Source organism: Marmota flaviventris, chromosome 9 (genome assembly GCF_047511675.1).
Source record: "Marmota flaviventris isolate mMarFla1 chromosome 9, mMarFla1.hap1, whole genome shotgun sequence".
NCBI classification, from domain to species: Eukaryota; Metazoa; Chordata; class Mammalia; order Rodentia; family Sciuridae; genus Marmota; species Marmota flaviventris.
The window spans coordinates 18,711,000-18,726,707 of NC_092506.1; the positions used below are offsets into that span (position 1 = coordinate 18,711,000).

The following is a 15,708-nucleotide window of genomic DNA, read 5'->3' on the forward strand; positions in this document are numbered from 1 at the left end:
TTAGCAAGTGAGTTTGAAAAAATTTTAGATCTATTTATTTTTTTTTAGTTTTAGATGGACACAATACCTTTGTTTTATTTATTTATTTATATGTGGTGCTGAGGATCCAACCCAGTGCCTCACACATGCTAGGCAAGTGCTCTTCCACTGAGCCACAACCCCAGCCCCCGAATTTTGGATTTCAAGTGGATACTTCTTTGAAATTTCATAACATATCTTTAAAAAAAGTATCTTCCTACATGACTTTATGTCCATCTTTCTCCTCTTATACCTTATTCTCTTTCCTCCTTTCCTTGTTCCTATTTCTGTTTCTTCTCCTTTCTCTCTCTTATTATCCTTCCTCTATTCTCTCCACTCCTTCCTTTTTTATGTTATATATTTCTACATAGCCTTTCTTGCATTGTCTTTAAATGTCTTATAACTTCCAATATTGGCAGCACCATAGAAACAAAGATTAATCTACTAAGCATTTATCTAAATAGTGATCTAGGTTTAATATTTTCTGAAAATCTCCACATTCAGTCATAAGAGTCCAATTGGGAAAGATTACATCTTCTATTTTTTTTTTGCATGTGGCTTTAGAAAATAAATTAATGAAATGAATGAACACTAAGTCCTACAAAATGAGAAAACAAAAAGAGCAATAATTAAATTTCTATGTTAAGGATACTTTTCCTTATTTCTCTTTTTATTCTGATGACTTTTATTTTTGACATTTGTCCTTGTCTCTCTTGTTTCTCTCACTCTGTCAGCTATGTTTTCAGATCCTTTGCCTTTTGAAAATGTTCAGTGACAATTTTTAGTTTTATTTAGGGATACTTGCATGAGAACAGTAAATCATCCAACAACAGCACTAGGCCGAAAGAGCTTTTAATCTTTATAGCAATCCTAAACGCAAGTACATTTATCTCTATGTTAACAGATAAAAACATGAAACACAGAGCTGTAAAGTAAATATTGTGTTGTCAGTAATGGTTAGATTCAGGACTCCAAACTATCTTTGGATTGTCAGCGTATTTCTCTTTCTTTGACTTTAGTGTTTTTCTGTCTTCTTCCTCTTATTTTACCTCTTCCATTTTAACTCCCCTTTGCCTCTTTTCTTCTTCTCCTTCTCTCAGTAAATGTTTTACAAATGTTTACATTTTAGTCATTTTAAACTAAAAAAAAAATGAGCTTAAGTGTAGTGAAGGAGGACTTTTGCTTTCAAGGACTCATAGTGTTGAACACAGATAGAGGACCAGGAGACCATAGTGCAATGGACATTTACCACAATGCCTGGGATTGCTCAGACACAGCCGCACACTTTGAGGTTCTGAAAAAACTGAAAAGTTTCTAGATGACAAAGTAGGAAAAAGAATAACTCACGAAGGATCTCCGTGTGTCCCTCAGTTTTTGTGGGACTTAAATTTAGTCTAACCGTTTTCTTTTTTTAGAGAGAGAGAGGGGAGAGAGAGAGAGAAAGAGAGAGAGAGAGAGAATTTTTTAATATTTATTTTTTAGTTTTTTCGGTGGACACAACATCTTTCTTTGTATGTGGTGCTGAGGATTGAACCTGGGCTGCACACATGCCAGGCGAGCGCGCTACCGCTTGAGCCACATCCCCAGCCCCAGTCTATCCATTTTCTTCTGGTATATCCACCTACTCTGGTAAAACACATGTGTGCTAGTTTCTGTCCACATCTTACATTGGCTCTTGAAACATGGTGCATAGTATTTTTCTTTTCTTATTTTAAAAACTACACATTTTGGTTTTACTATAGAAGATAGAAAACCCATCAGGAAAGTATAGAGAAGAAAATGAATACACCTACCTTGTCATTTGTACAATATGAAGAACAGTTAACATGGTTTTGTGCTCGTTTTTCCTATGTAATAGACTATGTAAATAGGACTTATTTATTCACAAAGTAAAAGTCTTTTTATTAAGAAGGAGTATGACTCTTTTTTTCAGGATAGTTACCTGCAACATAAACTGAATTCTTGGTGAAGATGAATAATGTGACGGAGTTCATCCTTTTGGGTTTGACCCCAAACACGGAGCTTCAGAAATTCTCATTTGTTGTCTTTTTAACTGTCTACTTGGCCACCCTGGCAGGAAACCTGCTCATCATGGTTACCATCAGCACCAGCAGAGCCCTCAGATCCCCCATGTACTTCTTCCTGTCTTACTTATCCCTTCTCGATGGCTGCTGTTCTTCCTCTATGACTCCTAAAATGCTAGCTGACTCTCTTTCTGTGAACAAAACCATATCTTTTCATGGATGCATGGCTCAAGTCTTTGCTGAGCATCTTTTCGGGGCTGCTGAAATTATTTCTCACAGTGATGGCCTACGACCGTTACGTGGCCATCTGTAAACCCCTGCGCTACAGGATCGTCATGAACCACCAGGTGTGTAACCTCCTGGTGGCAGTGGCCTGGGCTGGAGGCTTTGTCCATGCAACCGTTCAGATCCTCTTCACTGTCTGGCTACCTTTCTGTGGCCCCAATATCATAGACCACTTTATGTGTGACTTGAATCCTTTGTTGAAACTTGTCTGCATGGACACCCACACCCTTGGACTCTTTGTTGCTGCCAACAGTGGGTTCATCTGTCTATTGAACTTTCTCCTCTTGATAGTCTCTTATGCAGTCATCCTATACACTCTGAAGTCTCACAGCTTGGAGGGAAGGCGTAAAGCCCTCTCCACCTGTGTCTCTCACATCACCGTGGTTATCTTATTCTTTGTACCCTGCATATTTGTGTATCTGCGCCCAGTGACCACCTTCTCCATTGATAAAGCTGTGGCTGTATTTTATACCATGATAACTCCTATGCTCAACCCTTTAATCTACACCCTCAGGAATGCAGAGGTGAAAAATGCTATGAAGAAACTCTGGGTCAAAAGTTAATTTCAGTGAAGAAACAATCACAAAATGTAAGATCACTTATTCTTCAATTATTGAAGAGAAAAGCCTAAAATATTTAAGGTTGTGAGCTAAGTGATGAATATGTCCAAGGTGATATTGTTGGTATGTAACTCCTATGAGTAAAGGCTTAGGCAATACATCGTTTTTCATTATGAAAATATCCCATTCAGGTTCATTTACTGCCTGTTTGGTAATCAAGCTTTTGTGCACTGTCGAAGTTAGTTAATATTCTTGTCAAAGTGCATATTTCCAGGATATAGCTCTAGAAATATAGCAGGACCACTAGTGGACAGGTATATATGCATTTTAAATAAATTATCTAGAAGTTTTTAAATGGGTAATCTACATACATACTTTGAGCAATACTGGTATAAATTATGCTTGCACCCTTATCCTATTAATGAATCATCTTCCTAAAGAGTTCCTGGAAAGTATCTTTCATTGTAGAAAATATGAGAATTATGAACTCTCAATTTTTCATAAATCATGCAATGCATATTCACTGCTTTTGTAATTTCACAGTAAAAATGAAGTATTCTGGGCTGGGGCTGTAGCTCAGTGGCTGAAGGCTTGCCTAGCATGCATGAGGAACTGGGTTCTGTCCTTAGCACCACATAAAAATGAAACAAAGAAAATAAAGACATTCTGTTCATCTACAACTACAAAAAATTAAAATGAAGTATTCTGAAAACACGGAGAGATTATGAATATTTATTTTTCATCTTCTCTTCTTGTTCATTCTAATTTTTGTCTTCTCTGGTCTGATTCTTTATGCCTTTTCCTCCAAAGTGCAAATTTACCATGTATTAAAGATGCATTATTTTGACTCATACATAATAATCCTAATTGGTCCTTCACTCTGGGAGCCTTGTTTTCAAAGTTTTGCTTTGTGAAGATAATTTTTGAAAGCACATTTTTGTGGAATGGGTAATAGTCTTCTGTCACGGTTAAGAGCAGAGATTCAGAGGTCCAAACTTAGTTTTGCCATAGATGGTATGTTTTTTTTTTAATCACACTTCTATAAGTTTGAGTTAAAGAGGGATGATAGAGATATTTTCAGAATCAAATACATAATCCTTGTAAAGTTCTTAATACTAAATGCTTAAGAGCACTTAGCTGTTATGAGCATTCTTTATTATTGGGGTCTCTGTAACTAAAATCAAGCCTCATTTATCTATTTTTTTAACTTTAGAAGGCATGATCCATAATTTCTGTCCCTGCTGTGATGAATAATACTTTGAACTGACAGGTATTGCAGGAATTTTAGGGTCTGGCAGTGCCTGTGCATGCCTGTTCATTGCTAAGCTGTTCCCTCCTGGTTTTCTGATCCCTTTTGGTCCCATACCTTTGTCCTTGGGGTTGAACCACTTATGGATTTGGCTGTCCTCTGACAAGCCTTGTTTGAAGGATCAACAGATGATTTTATTGTGAATCTGGGTCAATTGTTAGGCAACCAGAATATGAAAAGACGTGAAGTGAGACATTGTTCAGAGAAGATCATGTGGCACAGAGATAACAGCCATCTCTGGAGTCAGATTCCCTGAGTTCAGATGTGACCTGGACAAATTGCTTAATCTGTTTATCTTGCATTTTCTTCATCTGTGGAAATGAGACTGATAGTTCCTCTCTCATAAATGTGTGGGTTCAACTAAATGAATTAATATTTACTAAGTGCTTATTATCAGGTCAGACACATGGTAAATACTGTGAAAGTGGTTTTTTAAGGGCAAATATTATTGACTGATGCTGACCCAATGTCTAGTTGGTCAGATTTTGCCTTATATATCATTTAGAAATAGCAGAATCCTCATTATATCTGTATCAGACCCTCTGTGGATCTTGCCCTTATCCCTTTCTCCTCAGGTAAAAAAGATATCTTCTTTTTGTATTGATTCTTTTTAGTTACACATAACAAAGGATCCATTTTGACATCTTCTTTTATGAGCAATATTATGTCATATAACTTTTCCCTTTAACTTTAGGCAAGGAAATTATTGACTCAAAGCACCATTATTTTGGTATCGGAAAGTCCTGCTGAAGGTTTGGATGATGTGGAAGGATTTGGGATAGGAGATCAATAGAGCTGGGATTGGGTTCTCTTTGACTGGCTTATGTAACATTGTGTGTATTTCACAATCTCTCAAAGTTTATTTTAATCTTAGTTCATAATGTGTATAATTAAAAGTTCATATTATAAGTCCATAATATGTATAATTAGTTCATAATATGTATAATTTTGGCATATGTACTATAGTTAGTACATATTCCATAGAATTACTTTAATTAAGCCTTGGATGAGATATTGCATACAAAGTATAAAGGATAGTGCTTGTCACTCAGTGGGTATGTAATAAATATCATAATCTTCATTGTTTCCTTTTTTCTTCATCAGTGTCTCATTTCCATCTGTCTTCTTAAAAGAACTTCATGATTTATGTTTATTTTTAACTATATGTAGATATGGTATTAGGAGACTATGAAGAACTTTATAAATTCTTGGAATAACCATCTATTCCTCAAATTAATGCAAGATGTATAACATGAGCTGTGAACATGGTATCATGGTATCACATTAATATGTGTAACTTTTAATATCTATGCACCCATTAAAGTAGATTGAAAAAGAAATTAAGCTTAAAAAATGAAAAATTAGGAAGCTGTACTACCATAACTCAAAATTGCAGTAAAACCTACTACAACTTACTACTATGTGGCTCATGTTACAAGTCTCATTTAGTCCCCACAAGAGCCTTCTGAAAGACATAAGGTTTTTCCCCTGGTTTTCAAATTGATTGATGGAAGCTTGGAAAGTTAAAATGAGTTCCTTTAGGTCACAAAGGTAGCAAATACCTGAGGGGAGATTTGACTCTGTGAAGCTTTGTTTCAAGACCTGTGCTCTCAAACCCTGCAGTATATACCATAATAATGAGACGAACCCTAATCCAGGGACTTTCTACTGAGGGATATGGGCAATATGTGCATAAACATACACAAAAGGGATAAACCCAGAGCGGAAATGCCTTTAAAAAGTGAAACAAATGATAAGATAGCAACTCAGAAGGTAGAGGTGCCACTTTATGTTGGGTGTTGAAAGAAGATTCCAGAACAAGAATTATAGTGTTTATCTAACCATGTCAAGAATGGAGACAATAAGCAAAGGCCTGAGTAAAACCACTAGCAAGGAGTTTCTGTATATGCGAAGGGGAATTTTACCCAGCCTGGATGAATGTCATTACTCTCTTCCAACTTTAGTTCAGTTCCAATTAAAATCAGGATAAAATATGTATTCAAGCAACCATCCTGCTCCCTCCTCCTGGAAGACTTGGGGTACACTTCCTGGCAGTTGCTCTTTTTTTGATGAACTCTAGTGTTGTCAACATTGATCTCTACTTTCTTTTCTCCTTTTATTACATTTTTTTAAAATTTTTTGGTACTGGGGATTGAACCCAGGGGCACTTAACCACTGAGTCACATCCTCAACCCTTTTTTATATTTTATTTAGAGATAAGGTTTCACTAAGTTGCTGAGGCTGGCTTTGAACTCATGGTCCTCCTGACTCCGCCTCCCAAGCTGCTGAGATTACAAGCATGTGCCACCGGACCCAGATGATCTCTACTTTCCTTCTGCATTGCCTTCTTTTATTTTAATTTATATTGCTTCCATGTGAAAGCATTGCCTGAAAAACTGCGCTGATCAGAAGAAGGCAAACTAGGGATGTGGTTATAGCTCAGTGCTAGAGCACTTGCCTAGCATGTGGAGGCACTGGGTTCAATCCTCAGCACCACATAAAAATAAATAAATAAAAGGTATTAAAAAGAAGAAGGAAAGCTATCTGTTTAACTAAATTTACATGAAATGGTAATTGACATGTTCATGTTCTATCAGAGGTGGAGCCATTGAGTGCAACTCTTAGATATTTCCTGGTATTGCTCCCTCCCTTGGTCAGCGTGCTCCTGCTGCAGTGGCCTTGTGTTTGAACTCAGCCCTTTGTACTAGCTCTACTGGATGCTCCTCCTCTAGACCTGCTGCCGGCTGGGCCCATGCCGGCTGGGCCCACTGCTCAGTCTGCAGTTTAGAGGTCTCCACCACCACGCAGAGCCATTCTCTGAGTTACCTCCTGTCCCATCACTCTGCCCAAGTGGAGGCATCGATTGTTTTGTTCACTCCTGGAATCCCAGCACCTAGAATCAACGTGGTACAGAGTAAATGCCAGAAAAATATTTACTGAATAAATGGTCATCATCGTCCTTTCATTCTTTTAAGAGTAAAAACATTTTTTTAAAGGGACCATTGGTAACTAGAATGCTTCTGAAATTGGTGACTTTCCCTTCTTTGTAACCAAGTGAAATGGGGATTCTCAGATGGGTTTAGTATATCAACCAGGGTCCTTAGCTGCCGACTTGGCATCATTGGTAGTTTAACTGTAAGAGCTTTATAATGTCAGTTAGAAAACCTAAAGAACCTTTGGAAGGGTTAGAGTCACAGAGTGGTGAACAGACAGGAATAATTCGCAGAAGCACATCTGCTAGGATAGACCTGCTGGGGAGAGTGCTGAGGTGCTGAGATCGTGACCACGTGGTCACTGGCAAACTCAAAGGTGCTACTGCTTCCCTGACCTCAGAACCACTCATACACTGTTGTCATAGAAGAATTCAGTCTCATGGCGAGTTTCTAACTTACAGACTTCACAGATGCTACTAGTTGGCAGGACCTAAGTCACATGTCTGTACGCAAGGGCAGAGGATGGAGAAATGTAGTTTTGGAATTTTATAGACTCACATTTTGGAAACTAATGACGTGTTCAGGATGTTCGTGCTCCTCATTGTCACCATCGCTGGCAATGGATCTCATAGATGGGTTTTATTTATCCCATTAAAGGATATTTGATCCTACCATGAGTTGAATACCCAGGTCTATGACCTGCACATAGAAATAGAATCAGAAATAAAGGACAGTGAGGAAACTAGAAAGTAGGAACATTATTGATACCAGAGACAGTTAGTCAAATATTTAATTTTTACCAAGTACCTGACATCCTGGTTATTGTGGTTAGTTTTGAAATAGAAACACAAATGAACCAAACAGCAACCCACATAGTATAGCATGTGACTTGATTGAAAATCTAGAGTAGCTCCTCTGATTTGATTTTGAGCTTACTAATGGAAGATTTCCTAAATATAAAAAGAAAAAAAATGCTTCCATTACATACATCATTGACTCTCATCATTTATAACATTATGTTTTTTTTAATTTGTAAACTTAAGACATAAATATGATGTTTTAATATACATGGTGAAGAGATTACAAGTGTGTGTGTGTGTGTGTGTGTGTGTGTGTGTGTGTGTGTTAGTTTAGTGGGGATTGAATGCAGGGCCTTGTACATGCCAGGCAAATGCTCTACCACTGAGCTACATTTCCATCCTCTGATAACCCACTTCCACTATTACAGCATTAATCTATATTAACCCTCTTAAAGGTTTCACTTATCAACACTTTATTTTTAACATGAAATTTTGAGGACATTCAAATGACAGCATAAATTTTTTGACAATTGATTAACATGCAAATGACACATCAATTTGATCAGAAGTTTGTAGCTTACATTAGGGTTTATTCTTGGTGTTATATGGTCTTGGAAAAATGTGTAATGGCACAGATCTACTCTTATAGTACCTTATAGCACAATTTCACTGAACTAAAAGTCTTCTGTGCCTCATCTGTTCATCTCTCCCTCCAACTGCTGACAACAACTGATCTTTTTACTTTCTCCAGTTTTTCCATTTCTATAATGTCAAGTAGTTGGAAACATATAACACCTAGTTTTTTCAGACTGGCATCATTCATTGGGTAATGTATATTTAACTTTCATTTATTTATTTTCATGGCTCAGTAGCTCATTATTTTTGGTAATGAAAAAATGTCATTGTCTGGATGTAACCTTTTATTTATTCATTAACCTACTGAAAGGAATCTTAGTTTCTTCTAAGTTTTAGCAATAACAAATAAGCTGTTACAAACATTTATGCACGTGTTTCTATATGGGTATAATTTTTCAACTCTTTTGGATAATCACCATTGGAGCCCAGTTGTTTGCTTTTATGTTATAATTATGTTTAGCTTTATAAGAAACTGTTAAACTGTCTTGTGAAGTCACAGACATATGTATCTATTCTGCAGTCTACTACCTATTCCTTTACATTTCAACTGTCTTTTTACATAACTTTTTATTATAGTCTTAAAGTTAGGTAGTGGTAGTGATCCAAATTTATTCTTTTCTCAAATTTTTTTTTTACCTATTCAGAGTCTTTGCCTTGCCATATAACTTCATAGTTTGTCAGTATCCTGAAATCACTTTACAGGAGTGTGAGTAGAGTTGCATTGGATGAAAAGATCAAAACTGTGAAGAATAGACATTTTTGAGTGTTTCTGTCCTTGAATGTGAAACTTATCTTCATTAATGTAGTTTTTTGATTTGTTCATCAGCACTTTGTAGTTTTTCTTATCTAAATTTTGTAGCTATTTGTTCTATATACAAATAAATATATTATTCTGGCGTGCTAAAGTACATGATATTGTTTTTAGTTTCAAATTCCACTTGTTATTTCTGGTTTACATAGAAAGTGACTGACTTTTAAACATTGAACATGTATCCTACAGTTTTGTTGTAATCATTTATTAGCTCCAGATTGCTGTAGATTTTTCTTAGGTTTTCTTCATGTAATCATATTGTCATCAAAGACAGTTTTATTTATTCCTATCAGCATATCTTTTCTTTTCTTTTTTTTCCTTGTCTTATTGCATTAGCTAGGGCTTCCAGTATGAAGTTGAAAAGCAATGGTGAGAGGGAATTTCTTTTCCTTATTTATGATCTTAGCAGGGAATTATCTAGCTTATCACTATTAGGGATGATATCAGCTTTATGTTTCTTGTAGATGTTCTTTATTAAATTTAGAACATTTTCTTACTGAGAGCTTTTGCAATGAAGAAGAGTTTTTATTTAAATGATTTTTTATAGGTCTGTTGATATAGTGTTTTATTTATCCTGTAGGCTGATGAATTATATTAATTGATATGTGGATATTGAACCAACCTTCCATACGTGGGATAATCTCAATTGATCATGATGTATTATTCTTCTTATACCTTTTAATTTGACTTGCTAATAATTGTTGAAAATTTTTATAATTCCAGCAACTGGAAGTCCTTCTTAATCTCAAAAATTCAAATTGATTAGTAAGATCTATAATGCCTTTAAAATGGTTCTTATCTGTGTCTTCTATTTCATTTTGTTCTGTCTTTTCCCTACCCTATTCCCTTTAAGGGACAGTGACCTTTCAGTGTTTTGAACTTGCCTAGCCCTTTACAACATTGTATCTTCCCACATATAACAGTGCTTCCCATAGAAGCTACTAATGTCTCATCCTTTGGACTTCAGTTTAAATATCACCCTTAAAAAGGGCTTTTTATAATTACCTTATTCACAGAGTATTTCACTTCTATTTTCCTTCACAATAACCTGTTGGTTTTCTTATTAATACTGATCACAGATTACAATTACTTTTATAGATAGTCCAATTTTTGTGACTTAATTACAAGATACAAACCCAATGCAGTTAGGACTATGCAGTTAGTAACATGTTCTAATATTTTCTATTTTATTAATTAGTGTGTCTTAATAGCACAGAGCTTGAAACAAATTAGATGTACTAAATATTTTTAAAATAATGAACACAAACAGATGCTTAAGTACTTAAAACTAAAAAAATACATTTTAAAATATATGCAATCCCACACTAACAGGCAGGAAAAATTGAGATAGATGAAAAATTATTTTTCCCTGGCAAAGCAGGGAAATAATTGATAAATCCATCTTCAGTGAAGCAAATTAATAGGATTGGTAGTTTAAACATGACTGCCAATTGTCCCACAATGTTTTTGAGATAATTTTCCGGGCTGTATCTTCCTGACCCTAATCATGTGATCAATCTAATGATAGGTGTTCTTTTGAAAATTTGTGGAAAATCCCAGTGAAAGCAATTAAATACAAACCAGTCTTGGACACACTCCATTTGCAGGACTCCATGATTGTTGTGCTTTCATGGTATAAAATGTTCAGTGATCTTTGCCCCTGTTAAGTAGAAGATGCTGTTCTCTCAGTAGCTGATATAATTATTTCAGAAGATGATTTAGTATGCTTACAGCATGATAACAAGAATGTTATCTTCAATTCTCAAAAACAAGTATCTGGCCATAACAACACAATAGAGAAGATGGGATAAATGGCTGAATGGTGGTTATTTCTAGTAACCTTATAAAAATTATTGGAAAAGAACATAGAAAACTTTACATGTTAAAAAAAGGCTAACTGTTATCTTCTTTGGGATACATACAATTTGTATTTTTTATAAATTATTTTATAAAAGAAAGTTTTAATTTTTGTTCGTACCATGGAATTCCTTTGAAATAGGTCTACAATGCAAGTAATTGTTTCTGCAATATTTATAAATCTGGGGAAAATATACAGATATAGCCATATGATTTCAAATATATCCTCAAGGAATAATGCAATTTTTTTCCTAGATGGGACAGGGATGTCTCTCTATTCATGAAAAAGGCAAAAATATTCTCCAAACTGTAAATAATCTTTCAAAGATAAGACTTTACAATAATGAGCAAAAACCAGACTTTGTGATTATGAGAATTTTTCATTACATAGGAAGTTAAATCACTTGTATTTATAAGAATTTAATGTTTAAAAAAATCTTCGGCAGACAGAGAGTGGCTTGTCAAGTAGTATATGATAGTGGTCATGCATATATTTGAAAAATTAAGTCAGTGCCCATGATGTGAACTCAGTAGTTAGGCTTCCATTTGGAAAAAGTAGAAGACTCATGACATGACAAGAAGCTGATTCCTCAGTCAACATCAAAATCTCTGTCCTTTGATGACCTGGACCCTGGTGTAGACCCCAGAGACTTGATGAACTAGTGGACACATTTGGATGGCCTGAAGTCCACCTCATTTAATATGCATGACACAGGTAGGTTCTCTACAAATGTTTGTTGTTTGATGAGTATGTAAAACACTGGTCCTACTACAAAATTTGCACAATATTTAATATTATTTTGGAGATTGTGATATCTGCCTCTGCTCTCTGAAGTTGGCATCTACCAAAGAATAATGGAACTGTGGAAATGGAAAATCATTTTGGGTATTTGAGAAGAAGAAACTGACTTGAGCAGATGAACATGGAGAATTGCAAGAGATGAACTTGGGCAGTGGCCTGGATTCCAGTCATCTGTGGTTTCTAAGTCAAGGTAGGGAGAATAGACTTTATTGAGCATGCAGTAGGAATATCTAGGGGTTTTGAGCAAAGGAGTAATATGATCAGAATAATATTTAAAGAGATAATTTGGGGTACTTCAGGAAATCAATTTGTTGAAGGCTAAAATGAAACTAAATAGACCTCACGGGGTCAACTGCAGTAGACAGGGGACGTAAGGGGATATAATGAGAATGATCAGATTTGCAATATATTTATAAGGAAAGATTCAATAGAACTTATTAAATATATAATTAAGTAACATGAGAGGAATAAAGGAGTGAAGATATAGCCATATGATTTCAAATACATCCTCAAGGAATAATGCAATTTTTTTCCTAGAACTTGAGAACTATGAGAACTTGAACTGAAAAAGAGCAGGGAAGAAAGTATCATTTCATTAGAAGGAAGAGATTTATTGTAAATAATAATAATAATAAATTACTTGTACATACTACGTGGGTACCTAACTAGAGATGTCAATTCATTAATTGCAGATACTATTCTGAAAATTATGAGAGAGATTGTGTTGAAGATAGACAATTTCAGTGCTTTCTTCATTTCTAGGTTAGGAGAAAGAGAGTAATCCAAATAAAGACACTAACAAGGGAATTAAATGAATTGGAGGATATCTGAGATTGTGATAATAGGGATCACACAGTGTGTCACATGAAAGAAGTATGGTTTTATTGTGCCTCTTCTTTTCCCTTCAGATTTATGTGTTATAGTCCTAACCTCCAGTACATCAGAGTGTGACTTTGTTTAGGGACAGGGCCTTCATGGAGGTACTCAAGTGAAAATATAAAGTCTTTAGGGTGGGCACCACTTATAATAGACTTATCAGAAGGGGACATGTGGACACTGGGAGAATGATACATGCAACGTTGGTCACCTACCATCCAAGGAAAGAGGCTTAGAACAGTGCTTTCCCTCACGGGAGACACTGCTATTGTTAATAACACCCACTTTGTGCTTCGTTTTTATAACAGCCCTACCAAAAGAACACAGATTTTGCTACTGGGAACTGTAGTGCTGGTGCAATAAATATCTTAAAAAATGTGGAAGTAGCTTGGGATTGGGTAATGGTTAGATGCTGAAAGACTTTGGGGATACATGACAAAATAGCTTAGGTTGGCTGAAAGAGACTATGGATAGAAATATGCACATCCAAAGGAGATTCTGGTGAGGACTCAGAAAGGAAAGAGGAGACCTCTAGTGAAAGCACCCATTGTCCTAGAGAAGGCATTCCTCATTGTGGACAGAATGTTCCTAGAAAAATCAATACCAGATGCTTGTGGTTGAGGCGTCCTGTGAACACAAAGGACATGTTATTGGAAAGTACAGGAAAGACAAGTATTGTTTTAAAGTCAAAACCCTAGCAACTATTGGTTTTGATTCATACTCCCAATTTATGTAATTTGGTTTACTCACTATAAACAGGTAACTTATTTAAGTGGGTCTTCAGTGTCACATCATGTGGCTTTACACATGATGCACTTTCTCATCGAATTTCCTTCTCATTCCCTCTTGTTATATCATTTCTTCTTTAAAATTAATTCAAGTATTGTTTCCTGTGATAAACCCTTTCACATCCAAGTTAGCTTAGAAATTCCAGTAGTGTTAATCCTTGGTATGTCATAAATAAGTGAATTTACTATTGTACATCTCTATTTGGTCTTTAAATACTGACCCCCATCATTGTGTATCAAATCAGGACTGACAACTTTGTCTAATTCCACTTGTTAACCTAGATATCTATAGCAGGTAACTTGACACAGACAGATGATATATACATTGCTGGGAGCCATTAGCCAAGTAAGTATGACAATTTCCTTGCCAGCGTACCCCATGTTGCTTAGTGGAAGGACTCGTGGAAATAGGACATTTTGCAGTGACATTGCATGTAAGGCGACCTTGCTAGGACCAAGGCGGATCCGGGTTTAGGGTGTTCCTGGTTTAGGACAATCCGGGTTTAGGGTGCTTCCAGGTTTAAGGTTATTCCTGCTGGGAATAGGGCGTATCCTGCTGCCTGAGTTCCCCTTGAGTTCTCATGGGATTCAGACAGTATTTTTTGGGAGACAGAAGCCCAGTGGGGGTGGATTTGGGCAGAGATTTCCCCAGAACGTGATTGTAGACGGCTGGTGTGAGTTCGGGAATAAAGAGTTGCTGTTTGAATCTACAAGCTGTGTGGTGGCTCGTGATTTTGTGCCCAGCCAGACTGCGGCAATACATATATACATATAACTTCACACACACTTACACACACACACACACATACATATGATAAGTGGGTTAATGAATAAAGATTGTGATAGTTCTAAGTATTTATTCCTTGTTTTGTAGGTAAGCTGCTTTTAATATCCAAAGACATCACCAATAAAAGAATACATGGAACAGAGGAATAATGTAACTTACTTTGTTCTCTTGGGCCTCACACAGAATCCAAAGGAGCAGAAAGTACTTTTTGCTATGTTCTTGCTCTTCTACATCTTGACCATGGTGGGAAATCTGCTCATCATTATGACCATAGTCTTCAGTAAGACCCTGGGCTCACCAATGTACTTCTTTCTTGCTAGTTTATCATTTATGGATGCCATTCATTCATCAGTCACTTCGCCAAAATTGATTGTGGATTTGTTCTCTGGGAAAAATACCATATCTTTTAAGTTTTGTATGACTCAGCTTTTTACAGGACACTTTTTAGGTGGATCAGAGGCCTTTCTTCTGTTGGTGATGGCTTATGACCGCTATGTGGCCATCTGTAAGCCTTTGTATTATTTGGTTATCATGAGGCCATGGGTGTGTGTTGTGCTGCTGGTAGTTTCCTGGGTTGGAGGATTTCTGCACTCCATAATTCAACTAAGCACCATTTATGGACTCCCATTCTGTGGCCCCAATGTCATTGACCACTTTATATGTGATATGTATCCCTTATTGAAACTCATCTGTGTTGAAACCTATGTCATTGGCCTCTTAGTGATGGCCAATGGGGGACTCATCTGCACAACTGTGTTTCTGCTCTTACTCATGTCTTATGCCATTGTTTTGCACTCTCTAAAGAACTTGAGTCAAGAAGGGAGGCGGAAAGCTCTCTCCACCTGTGGCTCCCACATCACTGTGGTTGTCTTCTTCTTTGTTCCCTGTATTTTCATATACACAAGACCAGCCAAGACTTTCCCCATTTACAAACCATTGAGTGTGTTTTATACAATCATAACCCCCATGCTGAACCCCTTCATCTACACTCTGAGAAATTCAGAGATGACAAATGCTATGAAGAGACTCTGGGGAGAAAAATTCATATCAGATGGAAAATAAATGAGTTGCACCTGGAAACTTGTAATGTACATAGAGCGTAGTCAATAAATGTGCAATTTATATGGCATTACGCTGATTTTCTCTCGATTTCTACACTCATTTTATTCCTTATTTTGTAATCCTTCTATTTTTAGATTCTTTTATGTTGATTCTTTGTATT

General features: G+C 36.2%; 1 protein-coding gene and 1 pseudogene across 1 annotated transcript; both read left to right on the forward strand.

Annotated features, from left to right (window-relative positions):
* The first annotated feature begins 1,986 nt into the window (after positions 1-1,986).
* LOC114093538 (olfactory receptor 4C12-like) lies at positions 1,987-2,890 on the forward strand (annotated as a pseudogene).
* An 11,716-nt stretch (positions 2,891-14,606) lies between these two features.
* LOC114093757 (olfactory receptor 4A47-like) lies at positions 14,607-15,548 on the forward strand. Its single transcript, XM_027936654.2, has one exon. It carries the CDS (start codon positions 14,619-14,621, stop codon positions 15,546-15,548), a length of 930 nt encoding a protein of 309 aa, XP_027792455.2. The 5' UTR covers positions 14,607-14,618.
* The last annotated feature ends 160 nt before the right edge of the window (positions 15,549-15,708 follow it).